Here is a 23,748-nt window from a genome sequence, read left to right as displayed (position 1 = left end):
AGGGGCGGCGGTGGCGCTCTGCTGGAGGGGCGCCTGAGATTATTGGGGGGGCAGAGCCAAACGAATTTTTGAGGGGGCTCGGGCCCCCTCAGGCCCCATGGAGTCGGCGCCTATGACTGGACCTAATGGTCAGGGGCCCCTTTACCTTTAAGAGATTCCTACCTGAAATAAACAACCATTTTTAGGAATGCCTCTACCCAAAGACGCATCTTGGTGTGTATTAAACTTCACAACGCATTCAGGCATGGAAACATGCAGAGGGTCAGAGAGTTGGTGACCTCCCGTCTGTGCTTCCATTGTTCCTAAATGCACATGGAAAAGACTTGCCCTCTCTGCACCCAAATTAGCGCTGTCTGAGAGAGCCCTAAATATAGACGCCGGAGAGGGCAAAGGAGACGGAGAGGCCAAGCAGACCACAAGATGGAGAGAAAGAGCTGAAAGAAACTCCCCTCTCCCCAAACTCAGCACCCGCCTCAACTGCAGGAACAGGGACTCCCTTGTCTCCCGACATCACTGGCCGCAAAAAAGAGCCAGAATCCTGTTAATTATTTCCTTACAGCCCTGTCATTAGGTTCTGGGAAGATGGAGACGGGAATAACCCAAGCCAGCTCCTTGTGTCTCAAGGCTGCTTTCTAGGCTGGTGGAATTGCAGAGTTGGAAGGGGCCCCCCGAAGGTCATCAAATCCAACCCCCTGCATTTAGGAATCTGGCCGCACTGGGCGAATTAAGAATGTGGGCCGCAATCTTCATAATTCGTTTGGGGAGAAGGAGAGAGGAAAGCCATTTGTTTAAAGTGGAATCGCAGAAGCAGAAGGCAACCAAAAAGCACCTAGTCGGCCGCTCCCCCTGCAACGCTGGAATCACAACTGAATTAAATGGCTGCTTCTTGCAGATAAAAAAAAAAAAATCCCTGTTCCCTTGCCAGGAAAGGATAATTTCTGGCTCATAAGCATTAAATGCAGCATTAATTCCGGCTTGGTGCTGCCTACACTAGGGTTACCTGACGTCCCCGTTTCCCGGGGTCAGTCCCCAGATTCGCGAATAAGTCCCCGGACAAATTCCATCCCTGGAATGTCCCCGGGTTTCATCTAATGTCCCCGGGAAATGCAGCGGCGGCAGTCTCACCAGCCCGGAGCAGTTGGCTCTGGCTGGCTTCAGGAGCTGCTGGGAAGTCCCCATGTGATGGTGTTGCAGGGGCTCAAAGATGCAGCTTCCGGGCTGCCTCCACCTTCCCTGACCCCAGCAACTCAGCTGTGAAGGGAGGCTTCATGCTGCCTATCAGAACAGCCTCCCAACTCCTACTTGCGTGCAAGCGGGGTGGGGATCTCTCAGCTATGAAGGGAGGCTTCACGCGGCCTATCAGAGCTTGCGTGCAAGCAGGAGGGGGCAGGGATCTCTCATTTAGGCAGCGTAAAGCCTCCCTTCCCAGCTGAGAGATCCCCGCCCCTTCCTGCTTGCATGCAGGTAGGAATGGGATTGGGGCTACTCCAATGGGAAGGGAGGCATCACGCTGCCTGAGCCTCGCTGCCGCCACTCTCGGCCCTCCTTCTCCGCCTTCCATGCCTGACCCACCGCACACCACTTCCCCACCACCACCACCACCGAAGAATCAACCACTCAGGGCTTGCCTAGGCTCATGGAGAAAGGAGATAGAAGCCTCGGAAGAAGGGGAAAGGTGGTGGTTGAGGTCAAGGCGGCGGCCGCCCCTCTCGGGAGACAGCGGAGGAATGCGCCTTTGGGGATGATCTCAAACTGCCGGGAGGTTGCAGTGCCTGCTGTTGCTGTAGAGACCGTTACGGGAGAGACATGTTTTGTTGCAGCCGGGGCAGATGAAGGTGTCCAGTTGCGCTGATGCAGACACACCCGGGCGTTTGGTCTCTCTGCACTCCTCCCAGCGGTCATTCCTCCTCCGGTCACTGCTGTGGATGCACAACCTGTCTCCAGGCACTGCAGTCATCCATGAGGGATTCCAACACAGTGGGGTTGATGTTGCCAGCCTTTGTGAAGTTTCACAATCTTTGTCGACCGTTAGAAACTTGGATATATAAGCTGGGTGCCAAATGGCTCCTTAAACCAGGGTTAGGTAAAGGTAAAGGGACCCCTGACCATTAGGTCCAGTCGTGGCCGACTCTGGGGTTGCAGCGCTCATCTCGCTTTATTGGCCGAGGGAGCCGGCATACAGCTTCCGGGTCATGTAGCCAGCATGACTACGCCGCTTTTGGCGAACCAGAGCAGTGCACGGAAACGCCGTTTACCTTCCCACTGGAGCGGTACCTATCGATCTACTTGCACTTTGATGTGCTTTCGAACTGCTAGATTGGCAGGAGCAGGGACCGAGCAACGGGAGCTCATCCCGTTGCGGGGATTCGAACCGCCGACCTTCTAATCAGCAAGTCCTAGGCTCTGTGGTTTAACCCACAGCTCCACCCACGTCCCCTAAACCAGGGATACGGTCGCCAAAACAGAATGCCCAGATGCCATTTTGGGGCCAGATGGCACAAAAGTCATATATTTCAGTACGACCTTTTTGCTTCCTGAAATTCGTTCTGATTGTTCAGATAAAATCTAACTGATAGAATTCGACAGGATGCGTTGCTAGTGTGTGAAAACAGTCCTGATCTGAGGATAGCCAGGCATGCAAGCTCCAGGTGGCGGAGACGCCAGGCATCATCCTGGCACCCAGGCATCTTCACTTGGGGTTCTGCTCTCTGCCCCATCTTCGGCAAAGGCCTTTTCAGTGGTGGCTCCACAAAGGGAGATCTCTCGGGAGATCCGCTGAACTTCTCCTTGGCCCGTTTTGAGGTAGGTCTAAGAAACATTTTTTATCCGGACTGGAGTAAATACGTGAATTATTTGAAAAGCAATTGTAATCAACAGATTACGCTAGCAGGATTGCAAGAAGTTTTGTAAGGAGGATTAGGCGAAATATTGCAGAGAAAATTATGATGAAAATTATTAGTGAAGGACTATTAAAAGTAATAGTGAAATTAATGAAATGCAGATTAAGTGATAAAGATTGAAAAATCTTCAGATGTACAGTCATACTGAAGTAGCTTCGGGATGAAGCATGTTACTTCCGGGTTTCGTCGCTTGCGCATGTGCAGATGCTCAAAATGACATCATGTGCATGCGCAGAAGCGGTGAATTGCGACCTGCGCATGCGCAGACACGCGGACGCAGGTTGCGTTCACTTCAGGATGCGAACGGGGCTCCAGAACGGATCCCGTTCGCATTCAGAGATACAACTGTAGTTGATGGAAGTCCAAAACATTGTATAAGATAAGAAAATATGTTATATGATTTTTGGAAATTATATGTGTGTGTGTTGTGTGTGTGTGTATAAAAACATTTTTTATCCGAAAGGCATGTTCTCATTTATTGCTGCTCTCTCTCTATATATATATATATGAATAAATCATATTTATTTATTTCATAAAATTTCTACCCCGCTTGACTGTTAAAAAAAATCCTCGAAGCATTTTACAAAAGAGATAAAAGAATAAAATGATCAATAAAAATCAAATTATCAATAAAAATCGGGGGGAAATCCTGATGTTAACCGTGAAAAGCCAACCTTGGGGAAAAAACACCCTGTGTTTCTGTGTAGACTGCAACATATGCATTTCCAACCTATTCAATATTGTTTTATGTAATAATTCGAATTTTAAGTAGGGGGCGGCACGTTAGTTAATCAATCTACTGAACTGATTAACATGGGGATAACCAATTTTGGAGTGGGGGAGAACATACACACTCTATCCCAGCCTCCACTAACCTGATTCCTGCCAGATGTTTTTGGACTACAACTCCCAGCTGGCTGGAAGGGCTCCAGGCTGATAAAATACATTTCCATTTGATTTGTTATTGAATATTCCTTTAAGCAGCCGGAAAAGCCCCAAAAAATCCTAGTCATCTTTCACCCATGTTTATCATGACAGGGGAAACTATCCCAGTCCAGAATCAATAACCCTGATAAGTGATTGACGGGGAACTTTAGATTCCTGCACTGCAGGGGGTTGGTCTAGAATGATGATCTTTGGGGGTCCCTCCTGATTCCACAATTCTGTGATTCTGCCAGCACCCTCTCAATCTGGGAGCATCAGCGAGGCTCCTGGGGGTCGACTCTTCACAAAGCTTCCACAATGTTTCCCAACTTCTACGCACATATAAATCTCATAGAACCTCAGACCTTCCAGGAACAAAGCCCCAAACTGGGAGAAACCAAGCAGCTTAAAAGAATAAATAAATCCACATCAAGAAAGTTACATTTCTCTCTCTCCCCTACACAAGGCGATGTTTTCCCCCACCCACCCCACCAAAGCCCCAAGTCTCCTTCCAAAATATGTCGACACAGAGCAGTTTTCAACAGCCCGGAGGTGAGATCAATAGCGGTAAATCAGAAAAATGGCAGACAGGCAGCCTGCTAAAGAGGCAGAGTTAACAGCATCGACCCACACAAAGCTAAAGTCCTGTCTCTCCTTTGCTGCTTTCCTTTCAGCTCCTTGCTTTGCAAAAAGCAGACAAGTCCAAGTTTGTCTTCAGATCTGTTACCTGGGGGAAGTGGCGGCGAAGGCGGAGACCTCTGCAGTCCCAGGCAGGCAGCCTGGCTCCCAAATCCCAACGGGGCACAAGCGAGCAGCGAAAAAGGGGGCGCCCCTTTTCTGTCCTTTTGTCTCAAAGGTCCCCCTTTAGAGAGCTGCCCCAGAGAAAAAGAAAGAGAGAGAAAGAGAGAGGAAGGGAGCCCCCCTCCAGATGAACTGGAAAAGCCAAGAGACCACAACCTTTGCAGAGCAAACTTTTTCTTGTTGCTTTCGGCAAAAGCGCTTCCTGATAGGACTTCCTGAAAATTGCAGAGAGAGAGACAGCGGACAGACTGCTTTAAAGAGAGAGAATATGAAAGTGGGAGAGAGAAAGCGACAGCACCCAGAATCCACCACGGCTGACAGACTTCCTCCTCTCGCAGAAACTTCTTTTCATTCTCCTTTGTTTTTTGCACAGACCCTGGAGCTTCTGAAGGGTCTGGCCTCAAAAGAGAGAGAGAGAGAGAGAGAGAGAGAGAGAGAGAGAGAGAGAGAAGACAATCTGCGTTGCTCAGAAACAAGAGTGCTGCAGGACAGAAGCAACCTGTGTTTAAAAGTGCCTGGCTTTTGCTTTGTAATTGCTATGACATTTTAAAGGTGAACACACTGCACAGGAAACCATTCCTTCACCCTTGGGCGTTCAGGAAAGAAACCCTGAGAAAACTGTCCTTTATTTTAGCACACACACCAATCCCGAAAGCCATCTTGTCTCTCCTAATGACTCGAAGTGTTTCCTCTGCAGTAGGAAATGTCTTCGATAAACTTTCCCCAGTTCTTTTCACTTAGAAAAATCTACAGATCCTGTTTTAAGGGCATATTTGGTATATGGGTAAGGTGGGCGTGTGACCTTCGATTCAAGAACTAAGTCCTTTACCATCTCAAAAGAATGGCTGAATCGGGAGATAACCAGAGCATGCACCACTCTGGCGAGACAGTCTGCGGGCAGGGAGGGTCTCATCCTGCGTACCAGATGGAGCTGGTAGACACCTGCCCTGGACACAGAATTGATCTGCGCCTCCATAGACAGCTGTGAGTCCAAAATGACTCCCAGGCTGCACACCTGGTCCTTCAGGGGCACAGTTGCCCCATTCAGGACCAGGGAGTCCTCCATACCCACCCGCTCCCTATCCCACAAAAAGAGTACTTCTGTCTTGTCAGGATTCAACCTCAATCGATTCAGAGACGCCATCTGTCGGACGTGTTCCAGAAGGGGCCACATCGCTAAGGTCTGCCGATCGGCTCCGTCTGACACCCCCCACCTTCACCGACTCGCAAGTCCAAGTCTTCACTCCAGTCTGCCAAGGAAAGCTCTTTCACTCTCACCAACTGCCGCTGCCCGTCTGGAACCACAATTGGCCAAACCAACTCGCCTACGCTGCCATCCTTCCTACAACCATCTCCAGACACTCACACAGGACCTGTGTCAGAGGTAGAGCTGGGCAGATAGTTGGATGAGATAATTTATTACGGTCAAAGACCAGCTTACATAACATAACGCAATAAAAACAGCATTCATAAAGATAAATTATACAACCGGAGCAGATTGCAGCAATTGCTCATGAGTTAAAATTGAGATATATACATACACCCGTACAAATGAGATTTGGGCTACCATAAAAATTGACCCTGAGGCTCCCCAAAAGGCAACTTCAGCATTCTCCTGGTAAGCTATTTTATTCTAGAGGATGATCTGTACCTACAAATCTGGGCGCAGAATCTGGCTACCGGCCAGGTCGTCTTGTGATCGTTGCCTAAGAGGACAGAATTCAGTTTAGACTTGTCCCACTTCTGGACACGGCCCAGGAGGAATGAGCCGAACCACGGCATAACAATTCTGCAATTACATCCCTGTAAAGCTCTGGTTTTCCCAGTAGTGATGTATGGAAGTGAGAGCTGGACCATAAAGAAGGCTGATTGCCGAAGAATGGATGCTTTTGAATTCTGGTGCTGGAGGAAACTCTGGAGAGTCCCATGGACTGCAAGAAGATCAGACCGATCCATTCCGAAGGAAATCAGCCCTGAGTGCTCACTAGAAGGACAGATCGTGAAGCTGAGGCTCCACTACTTTGGCCACCTCATGAGAACGAGAAGACTCCCTGGGAAAGACCCTGATGTTGGGAAAGATGGAGGGCACAAGGAGAAGGGGACGACAGAGGACGAGATGGTGGGACAGTGTTCTCGAAGCTACCAGCATGAGTTTGACTAAACTGCAGGAGGCAGTGGAAGACAGGAGTGCCTGGTGTGCTCTGGTCCAGGGGGTCACGAAGAGTCGGACATGACTAAACAACTAAACAACAACAACATGGTTGTCCCCCTCCTCAACTGATCCCCACAACATCCCTGTGAGGTAGGCTAAGCCAAGGTCACCAAGGGAGCTTCATAGCCGAGTGGGGGATTCGAACCCTGGTCTCTCAGGTCCCAGTCCAGCACTATAAGCACTACACCACACCGGCTCTCAAGCAACAAAGCAATACATTTCATCGTTTTAAAAAATCTACAAAAATGGCAGCAGATAATATCTCCCTGACACCCTTCGTATATGCACACACACATCCCAAAGGCCTGAACAAAAGAGGAGAGATTCCAAGCTGCGCCTGAACACGGCTAGAAGTGGGAATTTCCCAGGCAGGGAGTTCCACCTGTGGGGGCCACCACCGTGAGTGCCCTGCTAGTGCTTTCATGTACAGTGTCTCTACAGACCTACACTGACTCCCAGTACGTTTCCAAGAACAATTCAAAGTGTTGGTCCAGTATACCTGAAGTAGCATCTCCACCGCCTTCGTTCTGCTCGGACACTGAGGTTCAGCTTCGAGGGCCTTCTGGCGGTCCCTCCCTGTGAGAAGTGAGATTACACGGAACCAGGCACAGGGCCTTCTCGGTGGTGGCGCCTGCCCTGTGGAATGCCCTCCCATCAGATGTCAAGGAAATAAACAACTACCAGACTTTTAGAAGACATCTGAAGGCAGCCCTTTTCTGGGAAGCTTTTAATGTTTGATGGATTACTGTATTTTAATATTTTGTTGGAAGCCGCCTAGAGTGGCTGGGGAAGTCCAGCCAGATTGGTGGGGTATAAATAAATTATTATTATTATTATTATTATTATTATTATTATTATTATTATTATTATTCTCCAGGTTGGACTGGATGACCCTCAGGGGGTAATTCCATGATTCTACGATGTGGACTTGAACAGGAGACATTCCTAGGACGCTGTGCCTGTTAACTTACTTCTCTCACTGGGTTCTCAGCTGAATTGATTTCAACACGAGGTGGCAGCATCACCCAAAAATCGGCATAGTCACAGCCTCACTCTGGGGAACCAGCTATTTGCCCTCAAAAAGGAAGTTCTGTTCTACCCATCTGAGCTGATTTGCTGCTCTTTGGGACAAAGTGGTGGCGGTTCAGAAATGCTCATTGCTCTTTAAGATCTCTTCCACACATTTTTTGAAGGATTGTAGCTCAGAAAGCTTGGGAAATTGTCTCCCTGCTTATTTAACTTATATGCAGAATTCATCATGCGAAAGGCTGGGCTGGATGAATCCCAAGCCGGAATTAAGATTGCCGGAAGAAATATCAACAACCTCAGATATGCAGATGACACAACCTTGATGGCAGAAAGTGAGGAGGAATTAAAGAACCTTTTAATGAGGGTGAAAAAGGAGAGCGCAAAGTATGGTCTGAAGCTCAACATCAAAAAAACGAAGATCATGGCCACTGGTCCCATCACCTCCTGGCAAATAGAAGGGGAAGAAATGGAGACAGTGAGAGATTTTACTTTCTTGGGCTCCATGATCACTGCAGATGGTGACAGCAGTCACGAAATTAAAAGACGCCTGCTCCTTGGGAGAAAAGCAATGACAAACCTAGACAGCATCTTAAAAAGCAGAGACATCACCTTGCCAACAAAGGTCCGTATAGTAAAAGCCATGGTTTTCCCAGTAGTGATGTATGGAAGTGAGAGCTGGACCACAAAGAAGGCTGATCGCCGAAGAATTGGAGAGAAGACTCCCTGGAAAAGACCCTGATGTTGGGAAAGATGGAGGGCACAAGGAGAAGGGGACAGCAGAGGACGAGATGGTGGGGCAGTTTTCTTGAAGCTACCAGCATGAGTTTGACCAAACTGCGGGAGGCAGTGGAAGACAGGAGGGCCTGGCGTGCTCTGGTCCATGGGGTCACGAAGAGTCGGAAACGACTAAACAACAACCACAGCAGCAGCTCAGAAAGCAAACGGCAGTCCAGGTAGGAATTCAAGTTTCACCTCACCTGGCCAACCTGGTGCTCATGGGAAGCCCAAACGCAGAATCCGAGCAGAAGAGCCCTGTCGTATCCTGTGGTTTCTGGAAATTGGCATTTGGAAGCATTTCTGCCTCTGACCGTGGAGGGAGAACAGAGCCATTGTGGCCAGGATCCATGGACAGCCCTCTCCTCCTCCAATTTGTCCAATCCTTTATCAAAGCCACCCATGTTGGTGGCATCCCTGCCTCCTGTGGCAGGGAGTTCCACAGCTCACGCGCTGTGCAAAGAAGTCCTTTCTTCTGCCTGTCCTTAAAAGCCCCTTGCCCCATCCCCAACTCCAATAATAATAATAATAATAAATTTTAGTTATAGCCCGCCCGCCCTGGCCAGAGCCGGGCTCAGGGCGGCTAACACCAGTAAAATTACAATAAAAACATAACAGGAGGAAAAAAGGAAAAAAGGGGGGGGAACAATTTAAAATATGGGTTAAAATACAATTTAAAATGCAGCCTCATTTTAAAAGTAGCCCATAGATCAAAGCCGTAAGAGGAGGGAAACATAAGGGTCATACTGAGTCCAAACCAAAGGCTAGGCAGAACAGCTCCGTCTGTTCAAGATGTCAAGTCCTGCAGGGCCCTGGTCTCTCACACAGAGCGTTCCACAAGTCGGGGCCAGTGCTGAAAAGGCCCTGGCCCTAGTTGAGACCAATCTAACCGCCTTGTGACTTAGGACCTCCAAAGTGTTGTCATTTGTGGACCTTAAGGTCCTCCATGTGGCAGACCAGGAGAAGCAATCCCGTAGGTACGAGGGTCCTAGGCCACATAGGGCTTTAAAGGTCAAAACCAGCACCTTAAACCTGACCCCGTACTCCACTGGGAGCCAGTGCAGCTGGTAAAGCACTGAATGAATGTGATCCCGCGACAAAGAGCCTCGCCACGGCATTCTGCACCCGCTGGAGTTTCTGGGTCAGCTTCAAGGGCAGCCCCGCGTAGAGCGAGTTACAATCATCAAGCCTGGAGGTGACTGTCGCATGGATCACTGTGGCCACATCAGGGCGAGAAAGTTAACTGGGGCTGATGTAGTCCAACCACCTGAAAGGGCACCAGGTTGCAGAAACTCGCCTTCAACGCTTTTTAAAGCCTGCTTGCCCAGACAATGCCATCATAATCAGGCCACCAGACCCTTTGCTGTTTTTTTGTTTCCCAGGAGGCTGCGCCGCCTTTCCGCATGGTTCTTCTCTCCCTCCTTATTTAACCCCACAAAAGCCCTGCAGGGAAGGTTCAACTCAGTGTTACAAATTCAGATATAAAGGCAAGGTACCAAATGGCCCCTTAAACCTGGGTTACAGTCGCCAAAACAAAATGCCCAGTTGCCATTTGGGGGCCAGTCGTCTTTTTCGATGCAACTTTTTGGTTCCTGAAATCCGTTCTGACTGCGCAGATAAAATAGCTACAGGATGTGAGATTTCTGCGTGAAAACAGGCAACTCCAAGGATTCCCCAGGAAGGCACCTCGCAATGGTGGTGAAATAAAATAATTAAGGTCTTATATATATAATAAATGTACCAAGCAAACGTACATAAATATATAAACCGCATGTCTGAAGCAGCACAGGAAAACAGCCCTGGAACCATTTTGGCTAACAAACTGACCAAATGTTTGCTCTGCAAGGTCAAAGGAAAATGGAAAAGCCTCCCCATTGTCTTTTCCTTCACAAATCCTGTCTTAAGGGCACATTTAATATATGAATAGGGTGTGAGCCTGACCTGACTCAAGAACTAAGTATTTATCATTACAAAAGACTGGCCAGGCTCCCCAGGGTATCCAATCAAGTGACCATTAAACAGGTAACTTGGCAGACAGGAGGTAAATAAAGCACTCAGATTTCTGCTGTAGACTGCCTTTTCTGTGATGTAGGTATGATGTATCTGGGGGGGGGGTCTTGAGCTACACCCCTGCAGTGATGTAGGTATGATGCTTCTGGGGGTGGTCTTAATCTACAGGGTAGAAATTTCAAAAGCCTATATAAGGTCTTGCACGCCATTGTTCTGGGTTCCTCCTCCCTCCTGCGTGTGGTGAGTGAGGACCCTGTTGCAACAGTTCAATAAAGATCAGGCTCACTAGCTGCTTTGCTTCTCAATATTCTCTGGTTGGCCTCTGTTCTTTTCTCCAACCAATTGAGAACCTGCAAAGGACTCTAAAAGGGCTCTTGTGTCCCCCATAAGGGAATAAGGGCAGATTTTCGTTTATTACAGTGGAGACCTCAAGTGCCATCCTGGCACCCAGGCATCTTCACCTGGTTGCAAGTGGCCGATAGCCAGGTTAAAAATGCACCTGGCAAATTTCGAACGCCAGTTCAGCACCCGCTCCAGGGTTACCCAGCGATCAACAAGGCTGAGAGGGGATTCGAACCCTGGTCTCCCAAGTCACAGACCAACACTCTAACCACTACACCGCAGCGGCTCAGGCCAGTGGGAAGGAAGCGACCGTCCCCTCACTCAGGAACGCCCCCTGCCCAACACCTTTGCATCTTTTGGACTCACCTGGCTGCTGCTTTCTGGGGTGGGCCCCTGGGGGGCAGCGTGGGAGGGCGGCTGGGCACCGGAGGGGCCTTTTGGGCGGGGGGCTTGCCCTCCAGATGGTGGCGCTTGGCAGGCAGAGGGGGCAGGGGAGGGTTCCCCGTCTCTTCCGCAGCCGCAGCATCCGGGCTGAGCCTGCCTCTTGCCGGTGACGTAAATTCCAAAAGAGAAGGGCCTGCGGGAAGTTCGGACGCAGCAGTAGAGGAAAACTTCAGCGGCGGGTGACAGCTTGTCCGGGGAGGGATGGGTGGCGGCGTGGGAGCTGCCTCCAGCTCCCGGCGAGGAGGCGACGCTTCTGTCGGCGAGTCACTCCCAGCCTCCTGCTCCGTGGAGGAAGCCGCGGTCGCAGCGCCGGCACGGAAGATGTTGCGTTTCATGGGAACCGGCCTCCTGGGGGGCAGTTTGGGGGCGTCCATGACGGGCAGCGCCTCCGTGAAGGCCTTCAGGAGCCCAGAGAGGATGCGCCGGCGGTGCCCAGGGAGAAGGATGCCCAGGCGGGTCAGGGCCTCGTCTGACAGGTGCTGGCAGTCCGAGACGCGCCACAGCTCGTTCCGCTCGAAGTTCTCGGCGTACTGCTCCAGATGGAGGGCACGGAGCCAGTCGCCCATGGGGAGCGAGGCCCCGTCTGCCATGGCACTGGAGGGGGCACCTGCCGAGCCCTCACTTCATCCCTCCAGCTCCTCTGTCTTCGCTGGACCCCAAACGGCGTCTGCACCTGGGGAAGGAAGCAAGGGAAAGAGATAAAATCATGGACTTGTAGAATTGACAGGGACCCTCAACGGTCATCTAGCCCAACCCCCTACAACACAGCTGTCCCATGCGGGGATTGAACCTGCGACCTTGGCATTGCCAGCACCACGCTCTCGTCAACTGAGCTATCCACTGTCTTTGAATCCTCTTTTACAGCCACGCGCCTTTCAATGGCACCTAAAACACCAATCCTCCTCAGGGTTGCCTGTGAGCAAACCCCGGTGAATTCAGTGAGGTGAACTTTTGACTAAATATGCCCCGGTTTAACTTGTGAAGACAAATGGGGCATTCGTTCAGCAAAGGCTAAAGCTGATGAGAGGCATGTTTCAGCTTTTAATTCCAAATACAGACACTACTGCAAGCAAGCCAGCAAAATTTTATTTCTTCTTTGTTTGTTTGTTTATACATACATACATACATGCATACTGAAATAAAAAAAATTAAGGTCTTTCTTATATAAATAATAAAGGTTCATGGATGTGCCACGCAAACACGTACATAAATGTATGGGCCACATGTCTGAGGCAGCACAGGCGGGCAGCCCTGGAGCCATTTTGGCTCCCAAACTGACCAAATGTTTTCTCTGCAAGGTCAAAGGAAAATGGAAAAGCCTCCCCATTGTCTTTTCCTTCACAAACCCTGTCTTAAGGGTATGTCTGTGTGTGAACAGGGTGAGCCTGTGAGCTCAGGAACTAAGTATTTGTCATTACAAAAGACTGGCCAGGCTCTCCAGGGTATCCAATCAAGTGACCATTAAACAAGTAACCTGCCAGACAGGAGGTAAACAACGCACTCAGATTTCTGCTGTAGACCGCCCTTTCTGTGATGTAGGTATGATGTATCTGGGGGGCGGTCTTGGACTCCAGGGCGGGCAATTTAAAATGTCTATATAAGGGCAGGCACACCTTGGTTCGGGGTCCTCTTCTTTTCCTGCGTGTGAGGGGAGCACCCTGTTGCAACAGATCAATAAAGATCAGGCTTACGAGCTGCTTTGCTTCTCAGTTTTCTCTGGTTGGCTTCTGTTCTTTTCTCCGACCGATGGAGAACCTGCAAAGGACTCTATAAGGGCTCTTGTGTCCCCCATAAGGGAACAAGGGCAGATTTTCGTTTATTACAATACATACATTCCCCACCCATCTGGCTGGGTTGGCCCAGACACTCTGGGCTTTGCCATTTAAGCACCTAGTCTGAAACCAGAACACCATCAAAGAAAAAAAGGAGGGGAAGGCCCACCTGAATTCTTTCGCTCACTCTCCTTTTATTTCCGTGTCTTTGGATTTAAGTCCAAATATTGCTGTTCAAGGAAGTGGTTGCTTGAAGTGCTTCAGGCGAATTACCGTGAAAACACTGCAAAGAACAATGGAGGACTCAAAGCACCTTTTGCTCAGATCAACAAGCAAAGATAAGGGGACTGAGAAAGCCTTCTCCTAGGACAGAAGGCCTGACTTGCCTCCCACTCTGTCCACACCTTCTGAACTGGAGGCAATTATCCCAAACAATAGCGAAACGTCAAAGCATCCCCAGGTCTAGCCCATCATAATCCCAGCGAGCAGATTAGGAGACTCGAACGCTGATCTCGCCAGATTGGTGCATGCTCTGGTTATCTCCCGCTTGGACTACTGCAACGCGCTCTACGTGGGGCTACCTTTGAAGGTGACCTGGAAACTACAACCAATCCAGAATGCGGCAGCTAGACTGGTGACCGGGAGTGGCCGCTGGGACCACATAACACCGGTCCTGAGAGATCTGCATTGGCTCCCAGTACGTTTCCAAGCACAATTCAAAGTGTTGGTGCTGACCTTGAAAGCCCTAAACGGCCTCGGCCCAGTATACCTGAAGGAGCATCTCCACCCCCATCGTTCTACCCGGACACTGAGGTCCAGTGCCGAGGGCCTTCTGGCAGTTCCCTCGCTGCGAGAAGTCAAGTTACAGGAACCAGGCAGAGGGCCTTCTCGGTTGTGGCACCCGCCCTGTGGAACGCCCTCCCACCAGATGTCAAAGAGATAAACAACTACCTGACATTTAGAAGACATCTGAAGGCAGCCCTGTTTAGGGAAGTTTTTAATGTGTGCCATTTTAATGTATTTTTAATATTCTGTTGGAAGCCGCCAGATGGACGGGGTAGAAATAATAAATTATGATGATGATGATGATGATCATAGGAACGGCAAGTCATCTCCTGTTCCATTCCCATGCTGGACTCTCCAGTCCTCTCCAAGAAGCTTGAACAACAACCCTGCATTTTTGCAAGGCCCACACACAGCAAATTTCAGTCAACTAGAAATTTCTACTTTCTCAGAGATTTTACTGCCAGGATTCAAGACAGGGATGTGTGAAAACTTTGAAGCCTGCAAGCTTTGAAGTGACAATGTAAGGATTCCATGATTGGAGAGGCACAGTTTACAGCATTAGCAAGGTCTCCTTCCCACCCCTCTGTGGTCCTGATCCACAGACCCAACCAAGAGCTTGTGCGAGTGGTTTGGTGTTTCTGCTTATTGAATGCTCACCTGCAATCTGGGGAAAGGCCTGATGGTGAACAGTGGGACCTTTGTGTGGTTCAAAATGTTTCATCAGGTTAGCACCAGATGCACAAACAGAGAGCCGATGATCTGCGGGACCTGCCAATCAGACAGAGCACAGCAAAGTCACCTTCAAGCCGGGCGGATTTGATTTAAATCAAATCAATTTAAACCACGATTTAAATCACATCAGTAAGACTTGATTTACTGTATTTTTCGCCCCATAAGACGCACCGGCCCATAGGACGCACCAAGTTTTTTGGGGGGGAAATAAAGAAAAATAAATTATTTCCCCCCCAGGCGCTTGTGGGGCCGGCAACGGGGAGAAGCGCTCTTCTCCCAGCTGCCAGCCTTCAGACCAGGTCCGGGGACAGCGGGAAGACGCGCTGCACTTCCCCGCTGTCCCCGGAGCTTGAGGGGCTGGCGGCGGAGAGAAGCACACGTCTCCCCGCCGTCAGCCTCCAAACCACATCGGGAGACAGCGGGATGGTGGCGTTCCGCCTCCCCGCTGTCCCCCGACCTTGTGGGGCTGGCGCTGGGGCTCTCCTGAAGCCTGGAGAGCGAGAGGGGTCGGTGCGCACCGACCCCTCTCGCTTTCCAGGCTTCAGTGAAAGCCTGCATTCGCCCCATAGGACGCACACACATTTCCCCTTCATTTTTGGAGGGGGAAAAGTGCGTCCTATAGGGCGAAAAATACGGTAAATCGTTTTTTCACAGAAAGACTCATTCTTGCTGGTATCAACTTAATATTTACAACCAGATGAAGGTTTTATTTTTGGAATAATAAATTTTCAGAGTGCAGTGGTACCTAGGATTAATTCGTTCTGGAGGTCCGTTCTTCACCTGAAACTGTTCTTAACGAGGTACCACTTTAGCTAATGGGGCCTCCTGCCACTGCCACGTGATTTCTGTTCTCATCCTGAAGCAAAGTTCTTAACCCCAGGTACTATTTCTGGGTTAGCGGAGTCTGCAACCTGAAGCGTATATAACCCAAGGTACCTCTGAAGTTTTTACAGTTATAACAAAAATTACTGATTTGGTTATAATATTATAAATACATACACTGATAATTATGAAATTATTGTGAGGTTTAATAAGTTAACTGTTTATATTTGGACAGCTTTTCTGCTGTACTTTATTGGAAGGAGAAAAATAACCATTTCCTTAATTTAAACAATTTATTTAACTAAAACAATAACATTATAGCATATGTATCCCTGTTTGTTAACTGATGTGGTTAAACTTTTTTTAAAAAACTTAGACTGAGTTTTAGCAGGCATGAAAAACTTAAAGCTAAGGTAAAAGTAAAGGGACCCTTGACTGTTAGGTCCAGTCGTGGACGACTCTGGGGTTGCGTCGCTCATCTCGCTTTACTGGCCGAGGGAGCCGGCGTACAGCTTCCGGGTCATGTGGCCAGCATGACTAAGCTGCTTCTGGCGAACCAGAGCAGCGCACGGAAACGCCGTTTACCTTCCCACTGGAGCGGTACCTATCGATCTACTTGCACTTTGATGTGCTTTCGAACAATACACAGAGGGGGGGAACTGGCTTGCTGTTCCCCTGGCAAACCATCATTTGGCTGGCCAGACCATGACATAAATTTGGGGAGTGGCGAGTGTTGTCCCAGACAGGGAATCTCCACAGGTCATGTCTCCTAACCACCTGACATCAGTTGCTCCTCCAACAGGGACCCATGAGCTGAGATTCCAGCATTGCAGGGGGTTGGACTAGATGACCACTGGGTCCCTCCCAGTTCTCCAATTCTATTGTCGTGGTGAGTGGGCTTCCACTTTCCTATAGCCCTTGTGAGCGAAGCCATCGAGAATCTCGGACTCCCAGCAGGGTCACCCAAGGCGGTGAGGTCAAAGGCGGGGCTAGGCAACCTAAGGTCCGCGGTCTGGATAAGGCCCAATCACCTTCTCAATCCAGCCCGCGGATTGTCTGGGAATCAGCGTGTTTTTGCATGAGTAGAATGTGTCCTTTTCTTTAGACACAAGCCATAACATACAATTTGAGGATTGGATAAAATTATGGAAAGTAAATTTGAAAATTACAGATTGCATATTATTGAGAGAGAATTATATGAAAATATGCATCCCAGGCTCTGCTCAGCGCTCCCTTTAAAGAGCCACGCGGAGCATGTGTGCGGCGCTTGGGGGCTTCTCCCCGAGGAGGGAGAAAGGCAGCCTGTCAGTGGGAGGGTGTTCCACAGGGCAGGTGCCACCACCGAGAAGGCCCTCTGCCTGGTTCCCTGTAACTTGGCTTCACGCAGGGAGGGAACCGCCGAAGGCCCTCGGCGCTGGACCTCAGTGTCTGGGCAGAACGATGGAGGTGGAGACACTCCTTCAGGTATACAGGACAGAGGCCGTTTGGGGCTTTCAAGGTGAGCACCAACACTTTGAACTGTGCCTGGAAATGTACTGGGAGCCAATGTAGGTCTTTCAAGACCAGTGTTATATGATCTCGTATTTATTATTTGCTGCTAAAAGACAACACAATTTCCTTATTTAATATACAGTGGCATCCATGCAGGATGCACGTTCGCAACCCACAGAGCCTGCAACCCGCAGCGGCATGTCTGCGCATGGGCGTGTTACGATTCATTGCTTCTGCGCATGTGCAAAGCGTGATTTAGTGGTTCTGCGCATGTGCGACCGCCGAAACCCGGAAGTAACCCGTTCCGGTACTTCCAGGTTTCAGCGGTCCATAACCCGAAAAAACGCAACCTGAAGCGTCTGTAACCCGAGGTATGACCGTATTCCCGTCGTTTGCTTGCTTGCTTGGCAGGGGGTTGGACTCGATGGCCCTTGTGGTCTCTTCCAACTCTATGATTCTATGATTCTATGATTCTATGATATTTTCAAAACCAACAAATAATTCTCTAGCGATTGCATTGCACCACTAGGCCTTTGAAAAGCCCTTTAGCAAAATTTCGCACTCCTGCAACTAAATCCTCTTGTCTGGAAGGCTAAATCCGAACGGCCGAGCCCTCTAGGGCAAAAGGCGAGGTGCAAGCTAAGAAAGGGCGCCGGCGAGCAAGCAAGGACAGCACCCTCTCCTGCCACCCTCTCCCAGAGGCGCTGGAGTTGCAAAACAGTTGCCGGATGTGGGGGCGGAAGGAGTTTCCTGCAGCTAAAAAAAGGAACGCTAAAAGAAACGGCTGCCCATCACAGTCACAATTCGGTGACTCACAACTTGCTCCTTCTCTCTCGGCCGTCGCCAGAAGTACCTGCCTGCCCGTGTGGGACTTTGACAGGAGCTAGCAGCCAGGATGCAACCCGAGGACGTCACAAAGCGCTTTTCAAAGGAGGGAGGCATTGCCCAGCCTCTTCAAAAATGACCTTTGCGACCGAAACCAGCAAACCTCAACTGATGCAGAAAGGGAGCTAAGGGCAAAGGCCCGGCCTCTGTGTCCTCCTTCGCCAACCTGTTGCCCCCTCCAGATTATTTTACATCACAAACTCCTGTGGGTCCCAGCTAGCACACCGTCAATGCCGGAGTCATGAATAAGCTAAACAAACTGTAGCTTAGGGCCCCACTCTCTTGGGGGCACCCCAAATAAATTAAAGGGGGGAAAACTGGATGTACATTTCCAAAATATAAGATGAAAAGCAAATAAGATAAAACCTACATACAGCATCAGTGTTTTGTGTTGTGTAGGCTCCTGTGATGTAAGTTCCTGCTAGCCTGCTCCCTCAAATATCACTGGTTTGCTCCTTTCTATATATAGGGTGCCTACATTCTGCATGGACTGGTTGCACAGAGACTGGTTTTTAGAGACTAGATTATGAGTGTCTGTTAACTGTGTTTCTAAAGGAACTTTTGTTATTGCCAAATGCCAATGTGTTTGCATTCTTAAGTTTGTTATGTATCAAAAATCATTTTAAGTTAGAGCTTAATAATTATTTCACTATTAACATACTTCTTAATTGCATTTCACTATTAATTTACTTCTTAATTGTATTTCAGTTCCACAATTACGTTGATAAAATACGTATTGTGCTATGTGCAAATGGCTTTAGATACCTATTAGGTCCATAAATTACCATATAGCGTATAGGGCCTCATCAAACCTAAATCCAGCCCTGACACCGTCCAAAACATACTCAGCCGGTTATGTTCCTGCACTGCAGGGGGCCAGGCCTAGATTATCTTTGGGGGTCCCTTCCAACTTTACAATTCTAGAATTCTACTGCTTTATAGTATTGGGACTGTGGGTTATTCAACAGAGACATCCATTTGGACTGCCCATCGCTTTGCTGAACAGATACACAGCATTTGGGCACCGCCGGCGCATGGTTAACCTACGGAACTCCCTTCCACAGTGATGGCTGCAATAGAAGGCTTTAGAAGAGGATTCGACAAATGCAAGCAGGAGAGGGCTCTTGAGGGCTACTAGCCCCGGTGGCCAATGGCCCATCCAGCCTGGCGTCCTGGTCTTCTTGTGTGAAGCCTGCACGCAGGATCCGGGCACATGCACAATTCTCTGCCCTCCTGTTCAGAAGCATCATTGCTTCTGGCCATGGCTAGCGGCCATCAATCGTGCTTTCTCTCTTCCTGGAAGCTGCCATCTGGGTTTCTGCCCATCCCTGCCCCTTGTGGGAGGGAGTTCCACAGTTTAACGACAAGCTACACAAAGAAGGGCTTCCTTTTACCTGTCCTGAATCTCCCAACACCCAGAGTATCAGAAACTAGGAAGAGCTGGCTGGATCGAGCCAATGGCACCCTCCTCTCACTGGGGCTGACCTGATGCCTGCAGGAAACCGGTCAGCAGGATTCGAACACAGGAGCCCTCTCCCTGCCTGCGGTTTCCAGAAAGCAAGGGCTGCAGTTTGCCCCGGTCTAGTAAAACTGGAAAGGGGAAGGAGATCATCGCATCGCAAGGCTGACTTTTCTCTCTCGGTTGTTGGTAAACAAGAAACGGGTAAAAATAGCCCAACTCAGCTAATTTAAGCTTCCTGAAAACGTTCACATACCAACGGCCCGTCATGCTGCTTTGCGGCTAGAGATTCTTTCCCAACGCTAAACCGCTCTAGGAGAAATCCAGCAGCCTTTCCAGGGCAGAAGACTTCACTTTGAAAAACACAACACACACACACACTCCAAACCCCCGTCCTCTCCCAGGAAACGCCTTCTCCCAGAAGTTACTAGCGGAAGCAGAACAGCTGAGCCAACCAAGAGGAACTGCTCCACCTCCGACTGCGCCCTCGTTCAGTCTCCGCTTAAGCAGGGGGCTGGACTAGATGGTCCCTGAGGTTCCCTTTCCAGCTCTACATCTCTATGATGCTACATGGAAAACTCAAACAAGGACACGGCGCTGTTGGAAGGAGAAAATGACCTAGCATCGTTTCAACACTCCTGTAGCTGTTAAACCCTCATTAGCCGCAGCTAAATTTCGTTCCAAGGTAAGTTTATTCTATAAAAAAGGAAAGCTTCGTTAAAAAGGTATTAAGCGCAGAGGCTCAAGGGTACATTACGGTACAGAACCAACTGCAGGTGTTTGGCTCCTGCTGCTCAGCTTGAAGGACAGTAGAAATTTAAAACTAATTAGTACATTAAATCAGGCTTCCAAGTTTGTCCAACATTATTAAATTTGTATACTGCCCTCCATTTAAAGAGCAGGACCTGAAATTGCCTCAGGTTCCTTCGAAAATCTACCAGAAATACTTCAACTTGCTACTGCATCAAAGAACTGCACTCTCCATTTTTGCAGCTGCATCACATCTGTGGCTTTTAGGCGCTGAGTAATAAACCGATAGCATCTTAAAAAGCAGAGACATCACCTTGCCAACAAAGGTCCGTAGAGTTAAAGCTCTGGTTTTCCCAGTAGTGATGTATGGAAGTGAGAGCTGGACCACAAAGAAGGCTGATCACCGAAGAATTGATGCTTTTGAATTCTGGTGCTGGAGGAGACTCTTGAGAGTCCCATGGACTGCAAGAAGATCAAACCGATCCATTCTGAAGGAAATCAGCCCTGAGTGCTCACTGGAAGGACAGATCCTGAAGCTGAGGCTCCAAGACTTTGGCCACCTCATGAGAAGAGAAGACTCCTTGGAAAAGACCCTGATGTTGGGAAAGATGGAGGGCACAAGGAGAAGGGGGCGACAGAGGACGAGATGGTGGGACAGTGTTCTCGAAGCTACAAACATGAGTTTGACCAAACTGCGGGAGGCAGTGGAAGACAGGAGTGCCTGGCGTGCTCTGGTCCAGGGGGTCACGGAAGAGGCAGACACGACTAAACGACTCAACAACAAATAAACCGATATCAGTTAAAACTGTAAAATCAGAATGCATTTAAAAGGCCTGTTGGGTTTATTTATTTTTTGAGTTTTCAGCAGACACCAGCAGACCTCAGCGAGAGGGCAAAGATAGAAGGGATCAGGCAGTCCCTGAGAGATCCTGGACCCAGGATCCAGGGCCTTGTAAAATAATAGAAGAAATTTGAAACTGGCCCTGAACATCAGAGTGATGCGCTGGCAAGCTTGTTTTCTGCTGCTCCAGAGGGGAGGACCTGAAGCAATGGTTTCACAGAATCATAGAGTTTGAAGGGACCTCCGGGGTCATCTAGTCCAACCCGCTGCACTGCAGGAATCACAACTCAAGCATCCATGGCAGATGATGCTTTTCCCATTCTTTCTGAAATGTTTCATTGCCCTGTTGTCAAATTTCCCCCGTTAATTTGGCTATTTCCGTGTATTCCATGACCTTGTACTTCCACTCTTCTACTGGTGGCAATTGTTGTTGCTTCCACACCTGAGCCAGCAGTGACCTCGCCGCTGTTGTTGCGTATAGGAACAATTTCAGATCCTTCTTATCAATATCCGCTCCCACCCATATTTCCTAATTTCAGTTTGTTCGCTGATCACAGACCACCGCCTTCCAATTTGTGCATCATGCCAAAGCGTCCCAGGACGATGTCGGCGGAACGGATGGCTCACCGTCACGGGGTCTCCACTCGCCGCAGTCCTGGCAAGGGCTGTGTCATTCTTGCATCATCCTGGGCTCCTTCTTCCTCTGCTTCTCACACTCCTCGTACGTCACCCAAGGACCCGGGACAGTCCGGGGAACACACACAGGGTGAGTCACAGCCACAAGCCCATCCCCGCGTGTGCAAAATTTGCATCTTTTACTGCTCAGAAGCACTCGAGTTGCAGAAACGGTCGTGATAAGATTGTGAAACCATCTACATTATCAAAGGGAGCTTATGGTCCTTTTAACACAGTGACGGAAAGCAAACATAACCCCAGGCACCCCGTGGTTTTTGTGCAATTACAGTTCACAGCACAAACTTTATACGCACAAACAATCCTTATGTCCCCGCTCAGAAGCGGGGGCCATTCAGCTCAACGAGACTTACTCCTGGGTAAACTTGCGATAAGACTGCAGTCATTGTGACCTAAATAAGTATTCAAAGGGTACACTAGCGACTACGAGCTTGCGCCTGAGTTTTCTTATTTCCTTCTCCCTGACAATCCATTTTCCTTTTGTGTTGTGTGTTTTTTAGATTGCATTTCCCTCTGGTCTCCCAAAGACCAACTGCATTACAGGGCCCCACAAAAGCTGCAGAGAAGGAAGGAAGGAAGGAAGGAAGGAAGGAAGGAAGGAGAGAGAGAGAGAGAGAGAGAGAGAGAGAGAGATCCAGCCTTTTCCTCCTCTTCTTCCTCTCCCTGCCTCGACTGTGTCCCTGCCCCAGTCACAAATCCCCGCCAAGTCCTTGCAAAATGCATTCCTGCCCAGGATTAGGCAACAGGAATTAACGGCTTTTGTAAGAGACTTAGAAATTCTTGCAGCATCCCTTCTAGAGGAGAAGAAGAAGAAGAAGAACATACACAATACACAAATCTACCCTCATTAAACGTGGACATAACATACAGTGAGCATAACATACAACAATACAAACAACCAAATAAAAGACTTCCTTTATCCTGTATCTGGCCTCCTTATTTACTTCTTATAAACTGTTTCCTTTATGAATACGTATTAAGATTTTTCTAATTACAATGGTACCTCGGGATGCAAACAGGATCCGTTCCGGAGCCCTGTTCGCATCCTGAATGGAATGTAAGGCATGACGGCGCGAGCGCGGGTAGTGTTTTGCCGCTTCTGTGCATGAGCGTGACGCCGTTTTGAGCGTCTGCACATGCGCGAGCGGCGAACCTGGAAGTAACACGCTCCGTTACTTCTGGGTTGCTGCAGAGCACAGCCCGAAAGTGCTCAACCTGAAGCACATTCAACCCGAGGTATGACTGTACAGTGGTGCCCCGCAAGACGAACGCCTCGGAAGACGAAAAACTCGCTAGACGAAGGAGTTTTTCGTTTTCTTAGCCGCTTCGCAAGACGCATTTCCCTATGGGCTTGCTTCGCAAAACGAAGCTTGCCCCGCAAGCTCCGGGGATAGAGGGGAAGCGCAGTGCGTCTTCCCCGCTGTCCCCGGACCTCTTTTGAAGCAAGGGGCACGTGCCTTCCCCTCTGTCCCCAGAGATTGCGGGGCTGGCAACGGGGAGAAGCAATCTTCTCCCCTCCACCCCTTGCTTCAAAAGAGGGGACAGAGCTCTGTCCCCAGACCCCTTTTGAACCAAGGGGCAGCAACGGGGAGAAGCGATTCTCCCCGCTGCCCCTTCCCTTGCTTTAAAACAGGTCCGGGGACAGAGGGGAAGGCGCGTGGCGCTTCCCCTCTGTCCCTGGACGGTCTCCATAGGAACGCATTGATTGATTTTCAATGCATTCCTATGGGAAACCGTGCTTCGCAAGACGAAAAACTCGCAAGAAGAAAAAACTTGCGGAACGAATTAATTTCGTCTTGCAAGGCACCACTGTATAACTTAAATATCCACAGAGTCTTCTGCAGGCATTAATCAAAACAAGTCCAGGTATGTATTTTAGGGCACTGTTTTGTGAAGTGTTCTCTGCATTTCCCCCATGCTTTTTGAAACTCTTGTCTAGTGCAGTGTTTCCCAACCTTTTTTGGGCAAAGGCACACTTGTTTCATGAAAAAAATCTCGAGGCACACCACCATTACAGCCCCGTGACGTCAGCGCGCAGCGTCACGCCGGGAGGGACATGAATTGCTAGCAAATTACATAAT

The 23,748-nt window shown here is 49.3% G+C and overlaps 1 protein-coding gene and 1 long non-coding RNA gene across 2 annotated transcripts in view; one reads left to right on the top strand and one right to left on the bottom strand.

Annotated features, from left to right (window-relative positions):
* Nucleotides 1-23,748, bottom strand: part of ARAP1 (ArfGAP with RhoGAP domain, ankyrin repeat and PH domain 1) — a 134,911-nt gene that overhangs the window by 81,720 nt on the left and 29,443 nt on the right. The window contains exons 2-3 of the mRNA XM_082219685.1: nt 14,652-14,762; nt 11,359-12,109 (exon numbers count right to left, since the gene is read on the bottom strand). Coding sequence (XP_082075811.1) covers nt 11,359-12,026 — 668 coding nt within the window. The 5' untranslated portion in view covers nt 12,027-12,109; nt 14,652-14,762. The remainder of the gene's footprint in view (nt 1-11,358; nt 12,110-14,651; nt 14,763-23,748) is intronic.
* Nucleotides 19,896-23,575, top strand: LOC309530639. Its single transcript, XR_014218801.1, has 4 exons — nt 19,896-20,068; nt 21,514-21,740; nt 22,168-22,666; nt 23,502-23,575. It is a non-coding gene; the product is annotated as an uncharacterized lncRNA (long non-coding RNA).

The sequence above is a fragment of the Podarcis vaucheri genome, assembly GCF_965113315.1.
Source record: "Podarcis vaucheri genome assembly, chromosome: 4".
NCBI classification, from domain to species: Eukaryota; Metazoa; Chordata; class Lepidosauria; order Squamata; family Lacertidae; genus Podarcis; species Podarcis vaucheri.
This window is presented reverse-complemented; position numbering and strand designations above follow the sequence as displayed.